The sequence below is a fragment of the Phaethon aethereus genome (assembly GCF_964289735.1).
Source record: "Phaethon aethereus genome assembly, chromosome: Z".
NCBI lineage: Eukaryota > Metazoa > Chordata > Aves > Phaethontiformes > Phaethontidae > Phaethon > Phaethon aethereus.
In genome coordinates, this window is record NC_138577.1 from 57,616,929 (window position 1) to 57,643,221 (window position 26,293).

At 45.3% G+C, this 26,293-nt stretch overlaps 1 protein-coding gene across 1 annotated transcript; it reads left to right on the forward strand.

The window, feature by feature from the left end:
• Positions 1–1,734: 1,734 nt before the first annotated feature.
• On the forward strand, positions 1,735–15,548 carry LOC309415709 (protein farnesyltransferase/geranylgeranyltransferase type-1 subunit alpha-like; the record flags this gene model as incomplete). Its single annotated transcript, XM_082013312.1, has 9 exons — positions 1,735–1,859; positions 2,622–2,707; positions 3,335–3,449; positions 4,300–4,404; positions 10,496–10,622; positions 11,056–11,204; positions 13,126–13,188; positions 13,692–13,863; positions 15,420–15,548. 9 exons carry the CDS (start codon positions 1,735–1,737, stop codon positions 15,546–15,548), a joined length of 1,071 nt encoding a protein of 356 aa, XP_081869438.1.
• Between the last annotated feature and the right edge of the window lie 10,745 nt (positions 15,549–26,293).

The following is a 26,293-nucleotide window of genomic DNA, read 5'->3' on the forward strand; positions in this document are numbered from 1 at the left end:
TTTGTAACATACCTTGATTCTTTTTAGGCCTGTCTTGGTTCTTTCTCTTTTTAGAATGTTCTGCATTTTGTAACTTTTTTCTTTCAGTTAGGTACTGCTGGATATCCTCTCTGTCTCTAGGTACATCCTTGTCCATGTCCTTTCTGTTCTATTCATAGTCCTATTGTCCAAAGCAACCTTTCAGTAGATTGCTCTCATTTTTTCCCTCCATTATGATATCACTACAGTCTATATTACTGTAATACCCAGAGGCACCAACCAAACTATGCACTCCAGTCACTGTACAAACACCCTGGCAGAAATGAAGTTCTCAAGTGCACCATTAAAGTAAACAGGGCAGAAAAAAGGCAGGGAGGCAAGGAAAAGTGCAGAGTGACTGGTGATTTCCCAAGGGAAACAAAGATGCTTAGTGACAGAAGAATCACCTGTGGGCCTGATTATTCCTTGTCTTGGGTCATGTGTTTTGATCTGCAGCCGTGCACTTACAATCCCTCATTGTTGCCCTGGCACAATTCTTCTTTCTGTAAAATTATTGTAAAACATGTGACACACCAACAGTCCTTTCAACTTGAGCACCCCAGAATTAAAGACTTTAACCCTTTCCACCATACATGGCATAATTTCCCACATCCCTGATTATATAGCATAGATGCAGATGTATACACAGCCCTTACTACATGTCCTCTGCCTGTCTTTAACCCTCCCCTCTCTACAGCATCTCTAGCATGTCCCAGATTACGAACCTGTAACACTGGGTCAGCTGCTTTTCCTAATTGACTATTTTTAGCTCAGCTACTTTGCCCTACTGATCAACCTCACTTTAGTGCATCTCCTGCCCACCCCAATTTCACCCACTGGCTACACCTGGCTGTTTCAAAGCCTCCTCTAATTCCACCTTTTACACAGACCAGATTCCTCAGCCTCGCCCTGTCAGAATGTTCGACTCTAAAATGGTGCTGTTTTGTGAGTCTCCACAGGGGAGGAAGCACATGTGCTCACGGCACCTGCAGCACCTTAGCGCCTGAGCATCAGCAATGCCACCATTTGCAGCTCTGTAACTTCCCACCTCAGCTGCTTGAGCAGTATTTCCCAGGGCCTCTGCTTGCCCTTGTGTTCCCACAGTGTCAGTCCGGTGCTGTTGATCTCACGGCCTTGTACCTGCAAACCCCAGTACTGGTGTTAGAGTGGGTTTTCACAGGAAATACGCTACTGCTGGCATGAGAAATGCCTACCTTCTGTTTTCGTTTACAGTGGTGAAAACCAAGCATAAAGCACAGCAGAGAGCAGCCACCCAAATTACTTAATAAGCGTTACCCTGTAACACAGGGCAGGAACATGACACCAGTCAGGGCACGTCGCTGGTAGACCTGCTGGGCCACAGGTCTTCCTCAGGGCACGGTGGAATAGTGGACTGGAGAAGTACACCAGCCCCAGGGCCCGGCCCAACCTCCCGCCGCTTCCTCCGGTACGTTGCTGACGGTTAACTAGCAGACCCGTGTATTAAAGGTCCCCAGAGCGCATCGCGGCCCCTGCGCGCTGCCGGTACCGGTCACGGGGCCAAGGCCAGAGGGCAGCCGTCCCGCCCAGCCGCCGCGAAGGCCCGCGCTCAGCCCCGGCCGCACAGCCGCCGCCCTCCGCGCCAGGGGAGGCGATGGCGAGCCACGCGGCCGCTCTGCTCCTGCCGCCGCGCCGGCCTCCATGGTTCTGCCAGACCCCGGAAGCGGTAGCGAGGCGATGGCGGCGGAGGGGACGGCGGAGCTGCTGCCGGAGTGGGAGGGCGGCGGCGAGCCGGAGGGCGGCTTCGGACAGCTGCTGGACGAGGATGAGGAGGGGGAAGATGCCGGCTACGTGCTGTATAGGTACGGCCGCGGCGGCGCTCCCTCCTCCCCGGGCGCGAGGGCGGTGGCGGCGCGGAGCCTGACGTCATGTCACGTCACGTCACGCACGTGGGGGCGTGTTGCGCGTGCGTCCGGGGAAGCGGCTCTCGAGGCCGGGGGGCGCCGGATGCCGCGGCCGGAGGGCGGCGGCGCGCCGTGGCAGCTGCCCCCGCTGGTGGGGCGGGAGGAGGAGGAGGCGGCGAAGGAGGAGGAGGAAGAGGAGGAGGAGGAGGAGGAGGAGGAGGAGGAGGAGGAGTGGCGGGCTGGCTACCTGCTGTACAGGTACCGCTCCGCCGGCCGGTGGCCGGGCGCGAGGAGAGTCGCGGCGGAGAGGCGGGGCGGGACTCCCGGCGGGGGCCGGCAGGGCCCGGGATGCGGCTGTCGGCGCCGCTGCCGCCAGCCGGAGCAGAAAGCCCGAGAGTGGAAAACGCGGCTGCCCGCTGACGTAGAAAGCCGCGGGTGACGCATGCCGCCTAGACCCTGAGCCACAGCGCTGCGGCGGGGTGATGGGTTACTTTCCTCTCCCAAGCTGCCGTACGGCTGGATTTTGATGCATTTGTCTGCGTCAGCGCCTCCTTTCCTTGCCTCTGTGCTGGTCTCTGTTACGAGCAGCAGTGCAGTGTCAACAACAGTGACCGCTGGGAACGAGGACGTGCTGCTGGAGATAGGTTTGTGCGTGAAGTGGTTTGAGTAGCATTTTGTGTTTTTTAGTAGCATTGTAAAGACAACCACATGTATTTACAGGGACAGGAAGGAATGGGCAGATATTGAACCTGTCCCTCAAAATGATGGGCCAAATCCTGTTGTTCAGATCATCTACAGTGAAAAATGTAAGTTTGAAATATGTTGTGCACTGAAAACTTAAGTTGGTTGAATTTGTACCTGTCCTTAGCGTTGTTAAAGCAAGACTTCACGTTTTGGATAACTTATTTTACTTCACATTTCTACATATTTCTTCATTTACTGTGAAGAAATTAATTTAGTATTTATTGTGTTACGGATATCATGTGTGACGTTTTCACCAAGCATCTCTGAAATTGAATCTTCACCTGAGATGTTAGTAGCCATGGTTTTATTTTAACATCGTGTGGCTTAAGAGGTAATACAACAGACAGTCTGGCTCACATAATGAGGCATTTCTAGCCCACAAGTAGGAGAGAGACATCTGGAGCTACAGCATGTGGGGAAATAGTGTGAGTAAGCAGCAAGGAACTTTTCTGATTGTTTTGGATATTATTCAGAGGGTGTATTTTTAAGACATTTTTGCCATTTCTTGGTATACCAATATCATTTGGGGGTTTCAATCCACAGTGCGGTCAGAGCAATATATAGCTATCATCTTCAAGAGGTATAGTTAAAAGTACACAAAATAGGAAGTAACTTCAAAGGATTATTAACCTTACCCCCAGTCAGGCCATTGTCTCATAGCCTTGAATAAGATGCTGTTATCTATTTAGTTCGAGATGTCTATGATTACTTCCGGGCTGTTCTGCAGCGGGATGAGAGAAGTGAAAGAGCTTTCAAGCTAACAGCGGATGCCATAGAGTTAAATGCTGCAAATTACACAGTGTGGTAAGTGATAATCTTGGGATTATTCCTGTCAACGTTTGATTTGGTGACCTCTTATGTCTTTAATAATTTTGTTAGTCTAATTAGGCCATGACTAGTAGAGTTTACACAGAGGAGTAGTGTAGACTTCCAGTGAGCTTCTGAAGAAAGCCTTTTTCCGTATTTTCCATGTCTCATTTTGAGATGGTGGTTTTCATTCATTTGGCTTTGAGGATATTATAAATCAAGGTCAGGATTAGCCACATTGCTGTTTAAAATTAGATCACATACCTGGTAACATAGCCTTGGCAAAATGCTGAAGATGCCCTCCATTGACTTCAGGAAGAGGCATAAGAGCATGCTAGCTGCTATTTCCTGCTAAATAATTGTATACTTACTAAATAGTGCATTTTAGAAGATCTGTCAGGTTAATGTTCTGTTAGGTAATGAATAAACAGTGCATTTCTGATGTTCAGATTAGGACCTTTTAACTGGTGAATGCTAAGAAGTACTTCTTGTACATCCTTATTCCACTAACATGCATAGAATCAGGAAGTTTAAATTATTTTAAGCACACAGGTCATAGTTTCTGTGATGATAAGACTAGCATGGGTAGACAGAGGTTAATTTGAAACAGAACCGCTGTGATGTTAGATAACATGCTGTAGTAACCAGTTGTATTCCAGTTCCCCACTGTACTGTGTTCGATAATTGAAGGGCCTTTAACAGAACGGGATATGTGGCTTAGTTTTTTGCACTCCATTTTTAACTCAATGTCTATTAAAAGAATTGTGAAAAAACGTTCTTCTATGTCCTTCTCTGTGAATTTTAGGAAAGCCCTGTTGCAGTGTTCTAACACTTGACTTTTATATAGGCACTTCCGGAGAGTCCTCCTGCAGTCTTTGGGAAAGGATCTCCATGAGGAACTCAAGTATATTACAGCTATCATTGAAGATCAGCCAAAGAACTACCAAGTCTGGTAAAATAATGCTTTCTTTTCAGTTCTGTCGTGGTTTAGCCCCAGCCGGCAACTAAGCACCACGCAGCCCCTCACTCACTCGCCCACCGTGGGACGGGGGAGGGAATCAGAAGAGTAAAAGTGAGGAAACTCATGGTTTGAGATAAAGACAGTTTAATAGGTAAAGCAAAAGCTGTGCACACAACCGGAGCAAAACATAGAATTCATTCACCACTCCCCATGGACAGGCGGTTATTCAGCCACCTCCAGGAAGCAGGGCTCCATCACACGTAATGGTTACTTGGGAAGACAGATGCCATAACTCCGAGCGTCCCTCCACCCCTTCCTTCCTCTTCATCCCAGCTTTATATACTGAGCATGACGTCGTATGGTATGGAATATCCCTGTGGCCAGCCCGGGTCAGCTGTCCTGGCTGTGTCCCCTCCCAGCTTCCCATGCACCCCCAGCCTTCTCGCTGGCAGGCCAGCATGAGAATCACAGAATCACAGAATCACTAGGTTGGAAAGGACCTTTAAGATCATCAAGTCCAACCATTAATCCAGCACCACCATGTCCCCTAAACCATGTCCTGAAGCGCCACATCCACACGTTTTTTGAACACTTCCAGAGATGGCGACTCCACCACCTCCCTGGGCAGCCTGTTCCAATGCCTGACCACCCTCTCAGTGAAGAAATTTTTCCTAATACCCAATCTAAACCTCCCCTGGCGCAACTTGAGGCCATTTCCTCTTGTCCTATCACTAGTTACTTGGGAGAAGAGACCAACACCCTCGTCGCCACAACCCCCTTTCAGGTAGTTGTAGAGAGCGATAAGGTCTCCTCTCAGCCTCCTCTTCTCCAGACTAAACAACCCCAGTTCCCTCAGCCGCTCCTCATAAGACTTGTGCTCCAGACCCCTCACCAGCTTTGTTGCCCTTCTCTGGACACGCTCCAGCACCTCAACATCCTTCTTGTAGTGAGGGGCCCAAAACTGAACACAGTATTCAAGGTGCGGCCTCACCAGTGCCGAGTACAGGGGCACAATCACTTCCCTACTCCTGCTGGCCACACTATTCCTGATACAGGCCAGGACGCTGTTGGCCTTCTTGGCCACCTGGGCACACTGCCGGCTCATATTCAGCCGGCTGTCAACCAGCACCCCCAGGTCCCTTTCTGTCGGGCTGCTCTCCAGCCACTCCTCCCCAAGCCTGTAGCATTGCATGGGGTTGTTGTGGCCAAAGTGCAGGACCCTGCACTTGGCCTTATTAAACCTCATACAGTTGGCCTCTGCCCATCGATCCAGCCTGTCCAGATCCCTCTGCAGAGCCCTCCTACCCTCCAGCAGATCAACACTCCCACCCAACTTGGTGTCATCTGCAAACTTACTGAGGGAGCACTCAATTCCCTCATCCAGATCATCAATAAAGATATTAAACAAGACCGGCCCCAGAACCGAGCCCTGGGGAACACCGCTTGTGACCGGCCGCCAGCCGGATTTAACGCCGTTCACCACAACTCTCTGGGCTCGGCCATCCAGCCAGTTCCTCACCCAGCGAAGAGTAAACCCGTCTAAGCCATGAGCCGCCAGTTTCTCCAGGAGAATGCTGTGGGAGACGCTGTCAAAGGCTTTACTAAAGTCCAGGTAGACAACGTCCACAGCCTTTCCCTCACCCACTAGGCGGGTCACCTGGTCATAGAAGGAGATCAGGTTGGTCAAGCAGGACCTGCCTTTCATGAACCCATGCTGGCTGGGCCTGATCCTTTGGTTGTCCTGCAGATGCCCCATGAGCACTCTCAAGACCAACCGCTCCATAATCTTCCCTGGTACAGAGGTCAGGCTGACAGGCCTGTCGTTCCCAGGATCCTCCTTCCGGCCTTTCTTGTAGACGGGCGTCACATTGGCAAGCCTCCAGTCTTCTGGGACCTCTCCTGTTAACCAGGACTGCTGATAGATGATGGAGAGTGGCTTGGCAAGCTCCTCCGCCAGTTCTCTCAGTACTCTCGGGTGGATCTCATCAGGCCCCATAGACTTGTGGGTGTCCAGGTGGCTTAGCATGTCCTTGACTGCTTCCTCCTGGATTATGAGGAGTACATTGTGCTCTCCATCCCCGTCTTCCAGCTCAGGGGGCTGAATATCCTGTGGATACCTGGACTGGCTATTAAAGACTGAGGTGAAGAAGGCATTAAGTACCTCAGCCTTGTCCTCGTCCTTGGAGACAATGTTCCCCGCCATATCCAGTAGGGGATGGAGATTCTCCTTGCCTCTCTTTTTGTTGTTAATATATTTGTAAAAACATTTTTTATTATCCTTTACGACTGTGGCCAGACTTAGCTCTAGCTGGGCTTTTGCCTTTCTAATTTTGTCCCTGTTTGACCTAACGAGATCCTTGTACTCTTCGTGAGTTGCCTGCCCCTTCTTCCAGAGATGATAAACTCTCCTCTTTTCCCTGAGTCCCAGCAAAATCTCCCTGTTCAGCCAGGCCGGTCGCCTTCCCCGCCAGCTCTTCTTACGGCACATGGGGACTGCCTGCTCCTGCGCCTTTAAGATTTCCTTCTTGAAGACTGTCCAGCCTTCCTGGACCCCTTTGTCCTTCAGGACTGTCTCCCAAGGGACTCTCTCAACCAGTGACCTGAACAGGCCAAAGTCTGCCCTCCGGAAGTCCATGATAGCAGTTTTGCTGACCCCTCTCCTTACTTCCCTCACAACCGAGAATTATATCATGTCGTGGTCGCTAAGCCCAAGACAGCCTCCGACCACCACATCTCTCACCAGTCCTTCTCTGTTTGTAAACAGCAGGTCCAGTAAGGCATCTCCCCTGGTGGGCTCACTCACCAGCTGTGTCAGGAAGTTATCCTCCACACACTCCAGGAACCTCCTAGACTGTTTCCTCTCTGCCGTGTTAAACTTCCAGCAGATGTCCGGTAGGTTGAAGTCCCCCACAAGAACAAGGGCCAGCGAATGCGAGACCTCCGCCAGTCGCTTATAGAATGTCTCGTCCGTCTCTTCATCCTGGTTGGGTGGCCTGTAACAGACTCCCAGCAGGATATCTGCCTCATTGGCCTTCCCCCTCATTCTTACCCACAAGCACTCTACTTGGTCTTCACAATCTTCGATTTCTATGCAATCAAAACACTCCCTAACATACAGAGCCACCCCACCGCCTCTCCTTCCCTGCCTATCCCTTCGGAAGAGGGAGAAGCTGGACTGTCCTTGACTGCTTAGCAACAACTCAAAACATCAGCATGTTATCAACATTTTCTCATTCCAAATCCAAAACACAGCCTCACACTAGCTTCTGAGAAGAAAATTAATTCTATCCTGGCTGAAACCAGGACAGTATCCACCCCTTATTCCATACCATTTACGTTATGCTCAGGTACCACACTATCCAACACAACCTCATTGACCACCACCCCCCTTCCCATCCTTTGATATAATACAAAGATTATTGTCACCTTAGTCCATAGACCATCCCTGTAAAATGTACAAGAAGTGTCCACGAAATGTCCATTAAGTCCATGACTTTGGGCTCCATCTGTTATGGTAGTCACTCAGGACAGGAGAGATGGTGTGTTGCGTGGAGTTACTGCGCACCAAAGCCAGCTCAGGTCAGGTCACTGCTGCACTTGCACTGCTTCTTGTAAGGCTTGTCCTCCATTGGTTCAGGTGGTTCCTGCTGTAGTAGTTCCTATAACATGCAGCTCAAATCATGGGTTACAACAACTTAAAGGTATTTCCATTGCAATGTCCACCCCTGGGCCCTTTGGACTGGACCGTAGGGTTCAACATTGCAATGAACTCCTCCCCTTGCCCCTGCTCTGGCTTGGGCTTACCCACAGACTGCAGTCCCTTCCATGAGCCACAGTCTCTCCAGGGGTATATCTGCTGCAGCATAGACTTACCCACAGTTGCAGTCACTTCGAGGTGCACCTGCTCCAAAATGGCCTCCTCCTCCATGGGCCACAATGCCTCCAGAGATACGTCTGCTCAAGCAGACGTATCTCTGGAGGAGATGGCCTCATCCACAGTCACAGTCCCTTCAGACGTAAAACTGCTCCACCGTGGCCTTACCCATAGTTCCAGTCCCTCCAGGAATGTACCTGCATTGTCGAGGGCTTCTCCATGGCCACACGCTTCGAGGTGTTCCAGCATGACCTCATGCACAACCACTGGTGCTTCAGGGTGTACCTGCTGCAGCATGGATTTATCCACAGCCACAGACACTTCGAGATGTACCTTCCCCAGCGTAGACTTATCGTTGTGCCCCAATCTCATCAGAGGTAAACCTGCTGCAGCACAGACATAACTGTGGCCACAGATGCTTTGAGATATACCTGCTCTGGCATGGGCTTATGCTCGGCCATAAACGCTTCGGGGTGTCCTGCTCCCATGTGGACTCATCCACAGGTCACATCCCTGCAACTCGAGTTCACAGTGGATTCCAGCCTGTCCAGTACAGCAGCACAGAAAAAGCAGCGATGCCCAGGCCATCTGCCAGCCCAGGCGCATCGCCATTGCTGTTACCAGAATGTTCCCAGGCCCAGCAGAGTCAGACGATAAGCAGTACGGCAGTACGGCGGCAGCAGCGAAAGCAAAAAGCAGCCACTAACGAGCACTGGACTCTAATACACGTATGGAAAGCAAACCCATGTTAAGCATAGCAGCCTGGCAATTAATAGCTAAACAGCAATAACAGCTATAAACTCAATCTAGCACATTCCAATCAAATCTCTCATCTCAAACCCTTTGTGGCCCTCGTTGGGTGCCAAAAAGGACTGTTGGGGTTTAGCCTCAGCCAGCAGCTAAGCACCATGCAGCCCCTCGCTCACTCCCCCACCGTGGGATGGGGGAATCAGGAGAGTAAAAGCGAGGAAACTCATGTTTTGAGATAAAGACAGTTTAACGGATAAAGCAAAAGCTGCACACACAAGCAAATCAAAACGAGGAATTCATTCACCACTCCCCATGGGCAGATGGTTGTTCAGCCATCTCCAGGGAAGCAGGGCTCCATCACACATAATGGTTTCTTGGGACGACAAATGCCATCACTCCGAATGTCCCTCCACCCCTTCCTTCTTCTTCATCCCAGCTTTATATACTGAGCATGACGTCGTATGGTATGGAATATCTCTTTGGCCAGCCCGAGTCAGCTGTCCTGGCTGTGCGTCCTGTGCAGCTGTCCAGCTTCCTGTGCACCCCCAGCCTTCTTGCTGGCAGGCCAGCATGAGAAGCTGGACTGTCCTTGACTGCTTAGCAACAACTCAAAACATCAGCATGTTATCAACATTTTCTCATCCCAAATCCAAAACACAGCCTTACGCTAGCTTCTGTGAAGAAAATTAATTCTTTCCTGGCTGAAACAAGGACAAGTTCTTAATGTTTTTGCAGATAATTTTTGTTTTGTAAGTTGTCTAGAAGAAATTGTGATCACTGATGCTAAAAGTTGTTAAGAGTTGCTTCCAGAATCTACTGCAGTTGCAGCAGTGGTGGAGTTAGACAGAGTTGCATCGGTATCACTGCCAAAGTCCTCTTTAGCAGTTTGTTCTAAACGTATGATTATGACATGCTAAAAAGGTCTTATTTTCTTTTAAGTAAGAAATAATAAGTTGTTAAACTGTCAAAATCAGTCTGACTGGTCAAAGAAAATGACTTATGAAAAGGCAGACAAAAAGACAAATAGAAATTAGTCATTTTTTCCTTTATTGGCTCTTGGAGTTTGCTGCCTGTTGTTGTTTTTTTCCCAAGCAAATGGGACCAGGCAAAACAGCAGCATTGTTACTGCTAGAGAAATCATGTGGTACTAGAAAATTGTGTTCTGCTGAAGACTTTGGCCATGAGTGTTAGAAGTGGAAACGTATTACTTCAAGTAAACATAGCTTGTCTATAAGGTGGTGATTGGCCAATGTGTATGTGAAATTAGGATTCGTTATAGTATAAATACGCATCGTATATTTATCAAACACAAGTGAAATGTTTGATATGTTTAATTTGAAGTATTTAACTAGTGTGTTTTCGCTTAGTACAGTTGCTGTATGGTATTTTAATACAGACCACATGTTCACAAACATTTTTTAGACTATTCTAAAAATAGTTTCCTCCTCTTGTCATTAGGCATCACAGACGGGTGTTGGTGGAATGGCTGCAGGATCCATCCCATGAGCTTGCATTCGTAGCTGACATTCTTAACCAAGATGCCAAAAATTACCATGCATGGCAACATAGACAGTGGGTTATTCAGGTATTGTATCCACAGAACTCTTGATTGACTAAACAAACTAACTGCTCACGTTGTAGAGTTTTGCTTCTTAAATGCAATCTGAATTGGATTTGGCATTTTGTTTCTTAAGGCTGAAGGGACAAAAACAATTGCATTTTAATGTGTGGTAGAGGTTAGCTATAAACTTGTCTCTTAAGAAGCGAGTTCAAAAAGGTTTATTTTTGGTTCCTTACTGTTAATGTGTGTGAATTTAATAATGACTTAATACCATTGTGTGCCACTGAGTAGTGAAGCATGTTCCTAGTGCACCCTTTCTTAATTTTCGTTGAATGTCGTGGTCCTCTTTAAAAAAGTCTCTGTACGTAATGTTCAGAGAACTTAGGAGCCAGGAGAATATATTTTAAAAAATAAAAACTTCTGAGTGTAATAGTCTCTCTTCCTTCCCTTTCCATAGGAGTTCAAATTATGGGACAATGAACTGCAATACGTGGACCAGCTTTTGAGGGAAGATGTGAGAAACAACTCTGTTTGGAACCAACGACACTTTGTAATTTTCAACACCACTGGCTATGATGACCCAGCAGTCCTAGACAGAGAAGTCCAGTTAGTAATGCTGTTCATGCTCACCTTAAGCATTCAACAATATATGAAAGCAAAGGAATACTTTGACAGTCCCTGTGGGCTTGTCTTTCCTGTTTTTAATGCAGTTTTTGGGCTCATTCTCATGGATAGCAGATCAAGCATTAGTGCATATATAGATGTGTTCAGTACCACTGACTTGTTGAGTAGTACTGAAGCAAGCTATGCTTACCCTGGGCAAGCTATTCTCCTGAATCTGTCTCCCTGCCCTGCCATTTATTGTGCAAATGAAACTTTGGGCCTTTTATAGTCAACTAACTATAGTGGAACAACCTGCAGAAAATCTGTGACACTGGAAGTTGTGCTGTTAGTTAGTATCTTACATCCTACCCCTAGAAAGCTTCGAAGGAGAGGCACTCTCAGTTTTGTACTAAACTGCTGGTTTAGTAGTACAGTAGCCACAATGATTTAAAGATAACGTGGACATGGATTGTAGGAAGAGGAATTGCCTTTTGTGAGGAATTTGATGCAGCTGGAAAAAGAACGGAGCTTTCAGGGGCATGTGGTCACAACCTGTGTGGGTTGGCTAGTTTTGAGGAAAATGAGCTTTGGAAACTGTTTCAAAGTGGTATGTTTGTAACTGAAGACAAACTATGCTTCTAGCCATTTATTTTACTACTGATAGTGGTGAGGGAAGCTTCCTTCTATGGTTTTCACATGTCAGAACGCTCATCAGCGTTGATGGTTATGAGAAGATGTTTGTCTAAAGTGAAGAAGCGATGAAAAGAACATACTGCAATTTTTTGGAGTTCCTCTTCAGAAGAAAGACTGAGTCTCTGAATAGGTCCATTGGTACATTGTTCATAGAGGATCCCAGCCCCTGCCACCTTTAATGGTTGTCTTTGCATACTGCTGTAAGTTGTACTTCTCTTCCAGTTTATAACTTTCCTGCAGTTTAATAAATCTGAACCATTGACACTACTTAGGCTTGGATATTTCCAACTTTTTCTGTCCGGAGGTTAGATCTGACATCCTCCCTTGATCTGTTTATATGTGGTGCTGTGTTCAAGGTAATTGGATACCAACTTAAGAATCAGACTGTCTAAGGTTAAGACTTCCTTAAAGTGTCATTATAGAACTGTAGTTGGGCTGCTTGTTGCTTGGTAAACTCAGTCTTTGTCGTAGTGACTGCAGAAGGTTAAAAAAGGTTTAGGGTTGGGTTGTAGGGTTTTTTTCAGTACTGCTTATAGAACTTTGTATCAGTGTCTGCCGTCTCTGAAAATCAGCTGAATGCCTGGTTATGCTAGGGAAGGGCTGAAGGTAGAGTCTGTTTTGTGAAGACAAAATGTGGCTTTGCGACTGTATGGCAGGTGCCTGTTGTGCTTTGCTTTTAGAGGAGTTGCTTAGCTCCTACTTTTAAAGAACTGCTGCAGAATGCTGCGTGAGCCGAAAGCTCAAGCTCTGCCTTTCTATGGGTTTGCTCAAGTGCAGCCTCATGAAAAATATTCTGCAAATGGGTACAGAACATACCACATGCAATCATATTAACATAGCTTACCCTGGGCTTCAACTACTCCAGCCCTTTTCAGCCCCTTGCCATTTCTGAGCATCAAGACACAAGTTATTCCTTTAGCATACCAGGAGAGTATATCATTATTTCTTAGTGTTATTGCCCATAATTTTGAGAAATGTTTCATTATTGTATAAACTGCAGCAAGTAGAACACTTCAGAATTTAAAACCATTCTCACAATGTCTGCCTCTCTGAGACTTGCGGTGATTATATTGTAAGACGTTTTTCATCTATGACCCAGCTGAGATGATCTGCAAAAACATGCTGAAATACAGACTAGAGAGATGCATTTGGGAGCATCTGAGCACATTCCAGTAATTTCTAACTGCATTGTTACTTGTTGCATTCATGACCTGTTATCTTTTTATCACAGATACACTCTTGAGATTATCACAGCAGTGCCACATAATGAGAGCGCTTGGAACTATTTAAAAGGGTGAGGCATCCTTCTGTGTGGGGCAATGAAAATACCTATAGGAGATGTTTTATGCCTAGCTCTTTAACTGGAAAGAGCTTGTTGCTGTTCATTCTAGTGTCGTGTGCTTAATCAGGCGGGCAAAAACCTCCACAAGGGGTTAATATATTAACCTAATTTCTCTGTAACTTTCCACTAGGTTTCTGGCCCTGTGGTTCTTGTGGGTGGATTGCAAGTGCTTCTCATGCTTTTAAAAACTTGACCTGTAATGTTACTGGATTCAAGAGCATAGAGCAGGAAGTAATGAGCATGCTTTCAGTCTAATTTCTGTTCAGTTGAGCATAACTGTACTAGCTTACTACAGCATTAAGCTGTATTATTGCTGCATGCTGCTTACTTTCTGCCTTACTTGTACTTGCACACTTATTTCAAAACCGATCTCCAAATAAAGGAGTCATAAAAATGTAATTCTTCACACCAGATTTCCCAGCATTATGTTTCTAGCCTATTAACCTCTGTTCCAGGATTCTACAGGATCGTGGTGTTTCCAAGTATCCAAATCTGTTAAAGCAACTGTTGAATTTACAGCCCAGCCACAGTTCACCCTATCTGATTGCCTTTCTTGTGGACATTTATGAAGATATGCTTGAAAACCAGTGTGATAACAAGGAAGAAACGCTAAACAAGGCATTGGAGGTACGTTTTAAGAGCTTGGTTTTGCTTTTTAAGGATGCCATCTATTGCTCTCTTGTTTTATATCATGGCAAAATGAGATTGATTTTCCTAAATAGAACAGGTTACTTGTTAATAACAGGAGCTCTACGTTGAGTTGAGGAGTTGAACATGAAAGCCACATAATCACAAGAGTCTCATGAATTTATTTATAAATAATAACCTGCCAGTTACAAAATCACTGTAAATTTTCTTCACCTGGTAGTCCAGGAAGGTTTCTGATATTGATAAGGAGATGTTTGAACAGTCAAGGAGTCTCCAGTCCTAACTTTGTAGCATGAACTCAGTTTCTTCTCTGCAGGTTGGTGAATCTTGTTCTCAGAGTATCTGTATCTGAACAGAATCTGAAACTCCCTTTACACTTCTTAGCTCTTGCTAAAAAAGCTGGCAGAATTAGCTTAAAGGCCAGCAGGCACTGGGTACATCAGTAAGGAATGTCAGGCACCATTTCCTACAGAGAATAAATGACTTCTAGCAATGTTGTCTATCTCCCTGTGCTTCATATTCAGGGAACTCTTTGCTGTGGTTCACAGTGTAGTTTAAGAACACTTTTAATTCACTGTGGGGCAGACTGGAACTCAGTGTAATTGGAGCTGCAATTCTTGCCTGGAGTCTCTGTGTTCTGACATAGTTCTTTCTCAACATTTTTCCTTTGTTGTGTTCCAGGACCAGAGTGTACGTAAGTGCAGTTGTACCTCCCAGATTCATGTCGCTTTATGCCATTTCACTGAGTTTGACTTCTTCCTCCATTTAGGCATCAAAGCTCCTATTTCTCACCTCTGATTCACTGAGTAAGACAATGTCATCTGCATAATAAAAGGGAATCATCTAGAAGACTTGTAGATAGTGTTCACACAATATAAATTTTACACAGCATGTCTTGTGAGTAGGGTTGACTTCTCCTGTGCCTCACTGCTCACCCAGATGAAAACAAAAATCAGAACATGTAGAAGTATCTATATAGCACCAGCTCTAACATGTTGTGAGAGAAGGTTACTGACTCGCATGGAGAATCCTTTTGGGACAGTCTGCTAAGAGGAAAACCATAAACAAAGTATATCCCGTCAGTTCATCAAGAGTACTGAAGATTCAAGAGCAGGGTGTTCCCCCACTGTTTTAAATTAAGTAGTTTACAGCCTACTGGATTGCTAAAAGACAATCAAGCTTGTCCGGAAGTCACAAGTATAGTGTAGTATACTACAGGCTGAATATGCTGAGGTACGTGACGAGTGGTAGGCACAGAAAGGAGTCACGGGGAAGCAATTGCAACTGCAATAGGACTGGAGAGATTTTTGTGCAGTGTTAGATTGGTTGACTAGCAATTGCACTTGACTAGCAATTGGACTTGGCATCAGGTTGGGGTCATTGGACAGTTGCAAATGCGGTGAATAAAACAAATGGTGTTGAGAAAGCTGTTTCTAATACTGGCTGAATCATCTATTGCATACATTTTATAAATATAATTAAGGATTCTGTAAGCTTTTAGCATAACACTCCAATCTCTCAATTTTCTTTCATAGTTGTGTGAAATTCTGGCTGAAGAGAAAGACCCCATCCGAAAGGAGTACTGGAGATACATTGGAAGGTCCCTTAAGAGCAAGCACAGCTCAGGCACTGAACAGAGCCCACTGACAGACAAACAGCTGTAACTGATCATGGAAGAAATCAGTGTTAATGGTCTCAAGCTGTTCTAAAGCAGTACTAAGTAGGGTCATCAACTAGTTTAAAATCCAGTGTAGTATTCTCCTGCTGAAGAAGTATTGCAATGAAAGAGGAGTGCAGAGTGCTGTGTAGTCTTCAGTTGCTGCTGTTAGCTCTAGGTGCAGTCAAGAAATGTATTAAGGCTTAATTATTGAAGTGTACCAAATAAAGGTTTTATTTCCTAATAATAAGTAGATAAAGCTATACCTACTATTTACAACCCACTATACTCATGCCCTGACTTATCCAGTTGTGGTTCCTAACACAGTCACATCAGATACTGGAGGTAACTTAGCTGTAGTGGGTATAAAGTAACCTACTTCTGGTTAGTGCAGGCAGGTGCTGCAGTTGTTGCCTGATGTGGGTGCAGCTATGCAACACTGACAGCACATGCTATTGTATGCAACTAACACCAAGTGTCATTTTTTAATAAAAACTGGTAACTTAAAGAGTTTGTCTGAAATTTTTTAGTGTGTTTATTTTGGTCATAGATGTGCATAGTCTATTCTTCTCAGATACTAATAGAGATGAAAATAAAATATCCCCTTTTAGGCACATTGAATTTTATTTCATTGAGGTGGCTTTTGCACTGGATTATTCTCACCCCAGAAACTTCCAATATACTTGATGTATTCAATGGAACCTTGAATTCTTACCTGCACAGTCAGAAAAAATGCTTTGAGGACCCTAGAAATTCTGCTTAGTTTTTTTTTGAAATTCTGTTCAGACAGCTGAAAAGCTGAAATTATTTTTCTTCTTCACCGCCTTTAACCAGACCAAACTAAGGTCATAGTTCAGAAGAGACTATAACTAACTTGTTTTGTTATGTATCTTCACTGAACCGGAAGGGAAGGAGTGGTTTTATAGGGGACCTATTCCCATTAAATGTCTTAACCTTGTTGCTCCTATAGGTTTTTCTTACCTTTTTCCATGCATATATTCAGCCAAGAAGTATTTTTCCTTCCCTTTGTGAAAGATAGAAGGCACCTGCACTACAGAACTGCAAAGGATGTGTATACCTGTACAAGAAAACTTCCCTGTTTTCAGTAAATGGCTACTGTAAACTGTGTTCTTAGCATAAAGTGCTTATCTGATGTGAAATATTTTCTTGGAGAGGATCATAAATGGAACAAATAGTACTAGTATTTATTCCATAATAGGAACAGTTGTTCTGATACTAAACATTAAAAGCTGCTGGCTGTAATTAAGCCATAGTGGAGATTGTTTTAAATGCTTGAAATACATTCATTTAATGTATTCTTTAAATTTAAAACAACTCACAGAGAGTGGAATTAATATAAGAAAGCTATGTAATTTTTTAAAATGTTTTTGCTGCTTTCCCAGCAGTAGAGAAAACATTTTTTTAGTGACATGTGAACATTTAAAATGGACATGAACTTCAAACTTCTGGAGATTTGTTACCTGCTTTTTTTTGCCTTTTTTTTTTACCACAGTTGAAGCTCCAGCATAGAACAAAAAAAAGTGTATGTTGCTACCCCGATGAATTGTTCCTAACTGAAACTACACTAAATAAGGAGTACTGATCAGACAGGATGTTCAAGGTTTTCAGGACAAAGTAATACATTTGCCACTACTAGTCAAGAAAGCTCAGAGAGATGAAACAGACAAACGCAATCCTTAAAATAAACCTAATCAGTGAAGAGGGAACAGAATTTTGCCTCTGCATGTGGTGTTACTTAGTTCTCATACCTTTTGTGAACAAAATTCAGAGGGCACTTGGAATAAGGCAGAGTATTCTTTCTAGGCACTGGCATGAATTTCAGAGAAGACAACTTATCCCAAGGTAAGATGATGAACAGTGTCCACTGGGACAGTGTATTTTGGTATGTGACCTCTTTGTCACTTGTGATCTGAGGAAAGATGTTAGATTTAGCCCTGTTGTGCTTCTGTGTCAAGAACGGTGGGATCCTCTGACAAGACTCTTGGAGTATTTTTTATGGTCTGGTAAACTTAACAGCCTTCTCATGCTTGAAAATGATGTCTGGAACTAATCAGTAAAGAGCTGTCCTCTGGCGAGGTTAACAGGGTTTTATACTAGTTAAACAAGCATAGTGATAGTTGCAAAGATAATGCCACTTCTGAGCTAAGTTTACCAATGAAGGAATAACCACATACATACTCTAACAGAAAAATACCTCATCTCATGTAAAACAAATGTGTGGCCAAGGAAATCATGCTAATCCTAAGATAAAACCATGCTGGTGACTAGCATCCAGTTAAAAAAAAAAAAAAAAAAAGGTCATTATGTTTTAACAGAAATGTTCCGGTTTTTCTTTCAAATGTTTGTGGTTTTGTGTTTACTGTCATGCGGATTGCAAGGAAGGTCTAAAATTCTCTCCAAAAGGCACCTTGGTTCTGTGGCAGCCAGCCATACTCAGAAATACTGAGCTGCCAGAGCTTGGGAGAATGACAGGCTGCCCAGCCAGGTTGCAACTGCAGCTACCAAGCCTTTCAATTTTAAAAAGTGTCTGAGACAGAATCTTTCTCATGGAAGTGGGAGCTTGACAAAATGGATGAGCTGTAGGGAGAGGGATCATAGGAAGTGTTAGATGACTTTAACCTGTAGGCATCGTTACTGACTACCTGTGATCAGGGGAAACGCCAAACTGGTTTGTCCTAAGGATTCATCTGTACAAGAAAACTTACTGTTGTTAATGATTGTGTGTAGTGATGTGGCTCTCGTGTACTGTTTTATTACTGAAGAGCTGCGCCTAAATGGAAAAGTGTATTGGTACCACTATCCCTTGTAAATCAGTGTAACTGGAACATTCAGTGATGTACGGAGAATTATTAAAGCACGTGAAATAATTTCCTATGTCTGCTTTCATCAGAAGCTGATGTTCTTGTACTGGCCTAGCTCTGTCTGTCTGTCTAAGCTATTACTGACTTCCACCTTAGTGTCTCTGCGACTCGGCTGACACAAACAGCAACACCCATCCTTCTTAATCTATTCAGTACAAAACCACCTCAGCCAGCACCAAATGCTTCTATCAGTTGCTGTCTGCCTGTGCTGAGGCAGATTAGGAGCGTGCTGTTCAGTGGGACCTTCTGCGGGAGCTGTATCCTCCAGCAGGGAAGCAGCGAGGTTTCTAATCGCTCCCGCCATGCAAAACGCTTCTGTCCAGCTGCTAGCAGGCAATTCAGGCGGTGACGGGGGGCTTATGGAGGGACAGGCCCCTCCAGGAGCACAACAAGCCTTAAAGCTCCTGTGGCTTCCAGAGCAAAGGCGTCAGGGAACAACATTAAGTGATGGTGTGGAGTCATCCCGTATGGGCACACACACACAAAAAAAAAGGCTTTGCAAATGCTGGTGGACTTGCCTATGTGCAAGATCAAAACAGGCAGGGGAGACCCTGCAGCTGTGGTATTCTTGCCCTGTGCATGCGAATGGAGAGAGAATATCTTTATTAACACCTTGAGCCAGGTGTCTAGGATGCTGTCTCAGACACGGCATGATGGATGCAATAATATGAAAAATGCCCCTCAGCCTAGCTCGTACCCTTTTTTGAACATCGGTGCCTTCTGCATGTTACTGACATTGTGGGACAAGGCACGTGCTTTGCGCTTTCTATTCCAAGTCTGGTTTTAGCTGGTGACTACCCCTGTGGCTTTTGGGTTGGCAGCAGGTTTCCCTAGTGTATCTTCCACTTAAGGCAGATTGATTTGGAAAAATTAGGTAAGATGATGTTTGGCTGAGTTTTGGCAAGCCTGTTAATGGGGCAGTATGGCATTTCACTTCTAGTCCACAGGTGTCAAATATCGTTCAATATTTAGTTTTTCCTGTAAATAACCATCTCTATTAAATATCTCAAGCTGAAAACATTTCCTCTCCCTTTAAGGCGGTACTGCCAGGCTCTTGGTACAACATATTCTAAACAGCAAAGGGTAAAAACAATTGCATTTGAATGTAAAAAATATATTCTTTTTGTCCTATAACCTGTCCTTTCCAGAAACCCTGGCTGTCTGGACTGGTCTATATAATTCTGGTCATGGATAACATTGCCATTTTAAAGTACTCTGTGTACATGTATGTTGAGTACACTCTGTACGGGTGCCTATTCAATGCAGGGGAACAGTGGCTGAAATCTGAAGCAGAGAACAGAAATCTCTGAAGAAGACAGTCATTTGTTTTTCTCCACAATATGTTATCTAATGCTTAAGTGTTCAAATAGGCATGAGCTGTACCTAGCAGAAGTCACAGTGTAAAAGTGGCATGGTCATTTTCTCTATTCATCCCTTCTCTGCTCTTAGCATCCTTTTATCTTAACATATCACTTGGCTTAAGAACATACGCCCTTTGGACATAAAACTTCTTGAAAATGACGAGCCTATTCCTAATTAGGAGAACGCTGTTGACACTGTTGAGAGAGGAATATGTTTAAAAGTTCTGGGCCTCCCTGTGCTTGCTCTGAAAAGAACACCTTACCTTGTACTGCTAGGGAAAAAAAAGCATTATAGCATGTAAAGAGGCACACAAGTGTCTGCATGTGAACAGTCAGGACAGGACTGTCAAAATCGAGGGTGCATGCACGTATTTAGGTTTCTATAAGTACTTGGCATGAAGAGCTAATAGAAGCTTCACAAAATTTAGCTAGGAAACTCGCCTCAGAATGTCTAGATGTCTACATCAGCTGTCCTGTGGGGCTAGGATTCTGCGCTCAGTTACGTGTGTCACCCGTCGCTGTTCCTCAAGAACCCATGGGATAAAAGCGTACCTAAGATTTCAGCCTCAGGGAATTAAAATCTTCTCTGTATCAATTAGAAAGGCAAAAGCCCAGCTAGAACTCAATCTGGCCACAGTAGTAAAGGATAACAAAAAATGCTTCTACAAATATATTCACAACAAAAATAGAGGCAAGGAGAATCTCCATTCCTTACTGGATATGGTGGGGAACATTGTCTCCAAGGATGAGGACAAGGCTGAGGTACTTAATGCCTTCTTTGCCGCAGTCTTTAATAGCCAGTCCAGGTATTCACAGAGTATTCAGCCCCCTGAGCTGGAAGACAGGGATGGAGAGCATAATACAGCAGGAAACAGTTAAGCACCTGTTAAGCCACCTGGACGCCCACAAGTCTATGGGACCTGATGGGATCCTCCCAAGACTACTGAAGGAACTGCCGAAGGAACTTCCCAAGCCACTCTCCATCATCTATCAGCAGTCGCGGTTACCAGGGGAGGTCTCAGATGACTGGAGGCTTGCCAATGTGACGCTCATCTACAAGAAGGGCAGGAAGGAGAATCCCGGGAACTACAGGCCTGTCAGCCTGACCTCGGTACTGGGGAAGATCATGGAGCGGTTCATCTTGAGAGTGCTCACGGGGCATGTGCAGGACAACCAAAGGATCAGTCCCAGCCAGCATGGGTTCATGAAAGGCAGGTCCTGCTTGACCAACCTGATCTCCTTCTATGACCAGGTGACCCACCTAGTGGATGAGGGAAAGGCTGTGGATGTTGCCTATCTGGACTTTAGTAAAATGCCTTTGACAACATCTGCCACAGCATTCTCCTGGAGAAACTGGCGGCTCGTGGCTTAGACAGGTTTACTCTTAGCTGGGTGAAAAACTGGCTGGATGGCCGAGCCCAGAGAGTTGTGATGAATGGAGTTAAATCCAGCTGGTGGCCAGTCACAAGCGGTGTTCCCCAGGGCTCAGTTCTGGGGCCGGTCTTGTTCAATATCTTTGTTGATGATCTGGATGAGGGGATCGAGTGCTCCCTCAGTAAGTTTGCAGGTGACACCAAGTTGGGTGGGAGTGTTGATCTGCTGGAGGGTAGGGGGGCCCTGCAGAGGGGTCTGGACAGGCTGGATCAATGGGCAGAGGTCAACTGTATGAGGTTTAATAAGGCCAAGTGCAGGGTCCTGCACTTTGGCCACAACAACCCCATGCAACGCTACAGGCTTGGGGAGGAGTGGCTGGAGAGCTGCCTGGTGGAAAAGGACCTGGGGGTGCTGGTTGACAGCCGGCTGAACATGAGCCGGCAGTGTGCCCAGGTGGCCAAGAAGGCCAACAGCATCCTGGCCTGTATCAGAAATAGTGTGGCCAGCAGGAGCAGGGAAGTGATTGTGCCCCTGTACTCGGCACTGGTGAGGCCGCACCTTGAATACTGTGTTCAGTTTTGGGCCCCTCACTACAAGAAGGATGTTGAGGTGCTGGAGCGTGTCCAGAGAAGGGCAAGAAAGCTGGTGAGGCATCTGGAGCACACGTCTTCTCGGGAGTGTCTGAGGGAACTGGGGTTGCTTAGTCTAGAGAAGAGGAGGCTGAGGGGAGACCTTATCGCTCTCTACAACTACCTGAAAGGGGGTTGTGGTGATATGGGTCTCAGTCTCTTCTCCCAAGTAACTAGTGATAGAATGAAAGGAAGTGTCCTCAAGTTGTGACAGGGTAGGTTTAGATTGGATATTAGGAAAAATTTCTTCACCGAGAGAGTGGTCAAACATTGGAACAGGCTGCCCAGGGAGGTGGTGGAGTCGCCATCTCTGGAAGTGTTCAAAAAAACGTGTGGATGTAGCACTTTGCAACATGGTTTAGGGGACATGGTGGTGTTGGGTTAACGGTTGGACTTGATGATCTTGAAGGTCCTTTCCAAACTTAATGTTTCTGTGATTCTGTAATTCTGAGATTTTCTGCTGCTGTGATTCAGGAAAAGGGGACGTTAATCGCTAGATGGCAGTGTGAAATTCACCCTGCCTTCACCGACCCTGGCTATGCGCAGGGAAGCGGAGGTTTAACTAGGACAACTCTTTCTCTGGGCAACACCACTAATTTCACACCTGCTAATTAAACACGGAAGAGCAGCTGCTTGTTAAGTCAATACATAGCACCACAGAGGGCCCAAGCACAAATATTCTGGGAGGGGCTAAATGGTCATCTTCACTAAAAATTGTTGGTGTTAATTGGAGAGAAATTTTTTATTAACTGAAATGATGTTTCCTCTGACACTGGACACCTTGTACCAGATCTGGACTCTCTTAACACAGTCATGGTGTTCTAAAACAACCATGTGACTAAACCCCTCTGCTCAGAGCATGGATTTGGGGACCACTTTACACCTTCTGGAGACATGCCTCCAGTCAGTGCTACACTCACGCACCTTCACAAGCTGGGAAGTTTTGTTCCCTAAAGCCAGCCTTGCTATTGTAAGTTTCTCTGGTCCCTCTGTAATGAAGTGCTGGCTATTGCTGTCTGTTTCTGTGAAAACGGGTTGAAGGACAAGAGGACCTGCTCCTGGTTCTTGGAAGTCAGTGGAGGACTTGGGCCTAAATGAGGAAAATGAGCTTGCTGTTGCAGGCCCAAATGGTTGCGTCGCTCATCAGGAAGCAGGACCAAGGACTTTGGTGAAGAAGGGCAAACATGGACCTCTCTTCCTCATCCATTGGTCTGTCAAAACTGAGTCTTGTGGGTTGTCGCCACAGTGCAGAGATTTTAAGTGAGTGAAGAGATGCCATGTGTGACTTTAGCTAAGCCAGCTTGAGCACTCAGAGTTACTCAGCTGCTTCCTGTGTGTCTATGCCCTGAGCTGCCAAGACATGCTACCATTACCCCCTCCTGTGGGTATAACCCTAGCTCTGGTACCTCTGCCCTTAACTGAAATGGTCGGGTGACTGCTCATAAGCAGTAATCTTGCCACTGCAGAAGAGGCCTTGCTGTGCTTGGGTTTCTCATTCTTTTGAGTTTCGGTTGCTTTGTATAGGTATATTTGGTTACTTACTTCAGTGGTTTCCTGATGTGTCCTGTCTGTTGTCCAAGTCATCTCTCCAACAGACCCAAGAACAGCTGAGCAAATGTTTGTGTTGCTACCAAGAAGCTTTGGAAGGAGGAAAAGAAAAGGAAAATGGAACTGTGTTGGTAGTGTTGATGCACATCCTCTCTCCTTCCCCTTCTGCCAAAGCCTGTCACCAGGACAAGAAGATAGCAGGTAGAAAACCTTCTTCCCTTTTCAGAGCCAAGGTCCTTACGTACATCTGTCCCTGTTCTAGTTTCCAGCCACACCATGAATGTTAAGTTTTATTCCTGGTTTTACCAGAGGATGGTGAGAACATACTCTCCCTGCACATTATATCATATGGTGCTCATTGGCTCTGCTGGCTGCTTCTTGCAGTGACAGTTTCTCTGCTGCAAAATGAGCCAAAGCAACCACTTGCAGGTTGCCACAGCCCAGGTGCATGGCTGGTGTGGAGGACTCCCAAGCATACAACCCTTTGCAGCACTGTGCCAGCCCTCTGCTACCAGCTGAGTGGTAGTGCCAATCATCTTGCTAAGTTGTTTTAAAGGTCTAGCATGAAAAGACTCTGAGCTCAGCTGAAGGCTACAATTAAAGGAGAGACTGTTCAGTATTTTAAGTGGGCAAATGAAAACCAGAAACATCTGTTTTTAAAGACACATTTTCAAATGTCAATGCTCATCATTCTTTAACTGAAAAATTAAACACTTGTAAATTGAGAATGGAAAACTGCTTGGGTTCTGACATTCAGAGGGAAAACTTATGAGAGAGATTTGTTTTAGGTGAGATCTAGTTTTTTGTTAGAAGGGGATTTCTGGACAAAACACCAAAAGCTGGATGAGTTCTGTTTGTCATTAGCAGTGTCCCAGGCATAGCTGGGTCACTCTTGGAGCTGAAATTGTCTTTTGTGTCATTGTGGAAGGAAGGGGAACATGAGGGATGACTAGGTCTGGGGCAGTCCAAAATCACTACTCGTGCATCGCTAACAACAGCTAAAAATATTACAGCAAATGATTTCAGGAGAGGCACCTGCTGCTGAACCAGACAGAGCCATCTAGCACACCCAGCAGTTCTGTGTATTTGCAGTAAGAGCAGCGCCTTCCCTCCACGTTAGTCTGTATTGACTTTCTCATTTCTTTTTTTAATTGCTAATACATTGGCAGCTCTGTGCTTGTCTGACCTATGCAGGCTAAAATTTACAGGGAGAGAAGAGGAAGGGGAAGATGAGATATAACCCATTTTACTGCCGGTTTGCTACTCAGCAGCCATGGCCAGGACATGACCCTCATCCCCTGGGCTTTATATCCCATGCTGCCAGCTTTCAGCTGTCACTTTATAGCATGGGCTTTTTACAGCAGAAACTACATGTCCTCGTATGTTTGAAAACACCTGGTGTACACAGAGGTGCCCTGCACTCCAGCAAATGCTAGTAGTCTCTTTGTCACTGAAGGAGTTTCACCTGCTTTCTGTTCCTCAGCTCCATGCCTGTGCAGCAGATACAAGCAGGGCAGTGTTTTCCCATGCTTTGCTATGCTGCACTTAGCCTGGATTAGCGCTGGAGCTGATGAGATTTTGCAGTGACTTCTAGAGGGCCCCTTTGCTCACAAGGGTCCTCATGGCAAAGGAGCTAGCAACGAAGATCCCCCGTGACCCCCCAAGTCTTGGGCCGGTTGTGGAGACTGGGGTATGTGACTCCACTGTAGCACCTCATCATAGCATCCCACCCACCACACGATCCCAACAGGTGAGTTCAGACATCTAGGCATAGATAGCAGTTGGCTTAAATTTTACTAAAATAGAGGTGTATAGATCCAAAGATTAACCACTATGCTTTGCAAAGACCAGCTTGTCTCCTGTATCAGATGGCAGCATCCACTGCAAGAATAGGCACAGAACAGCACTCAAAAAGGTCAAATAGTGAATTCATAGGGAACCTGCCTAAGTGTGAGTATTGTTCTGATTAGAGGGAGGGGATAGCAGAGAAGAAAAGGGCAGAAAAAAACAGGGGATAATAAAAACCTAGCTCATAGCCTGAACCAGTATTGTAGCATGGCCCTGAGAGACATGTGCATAAAAATATAGCTGAGCAGCAGAGGAAAGAGTGTTTACAGTGATGCGCAGATATTGTTTTATTTGCTTCCTTCTGCTCAGAGAAACAGGGCTTCGTAAGTAAACAGGATACATCTCTGACATCTCCTCCTTGATGGAACAGTGCTTGGGATGCTGTGTTTCTGATTCATTCACACAGAACAGAGTAAAAGCAGCAACATTTGTAGTTACCGAGTAGAGCAATATTGGCTGGGTCAGCAGTAACCTCCAGAGGAACAGTAATAATAATTTCAAGAAAGGATAAATTATTTTTTTCTTCATCCTCTCTGACAGAGCGCAGAGATGGAATTTGGAAAAATTTTAAAAGGTATTTCTGTTTCCTAGTACGCTGTGACTTTAGGTCCTGTAAGAACAGTATGCCTACTGGAACCATGCCATTACAAGGGTATGTGGTCAGTTTGGAATATTTTTGTAAAAGGACAGAATGATTTGATGAATTTTCAGTGTTTGTTTTGACTCAAATTCTTCATAAAGGTTTGATCACAAAAGTAGGAGAGAAAGAGGTAACTGGGGCAATTTTAGGTTTACATCAACATCTGGTATCTTAACCAACATAAAAAACTGACTGCTGAGAAAAACGAAAGCTCTCAGTAGTAAAGGATAGATCTGGGATAATCTCTGAATGCTGACTGCAAAGTGGAGTGGTCTGGAAAGGTCAGATTAACAAGACAGTTCCTGGTTTTGCTGAAGTCCTATCTACTTGCTGATAGAAGGAAAGGAGCAGCAATATATTAGAATTATGTGTGCTGCCTGCATGCATACGTCTGACTCTGTAAAAGCACTGATCAGCTTAACCTCTTCATGGCACATGTCTGGATTACGATAAGATTGTAGGAATGCACA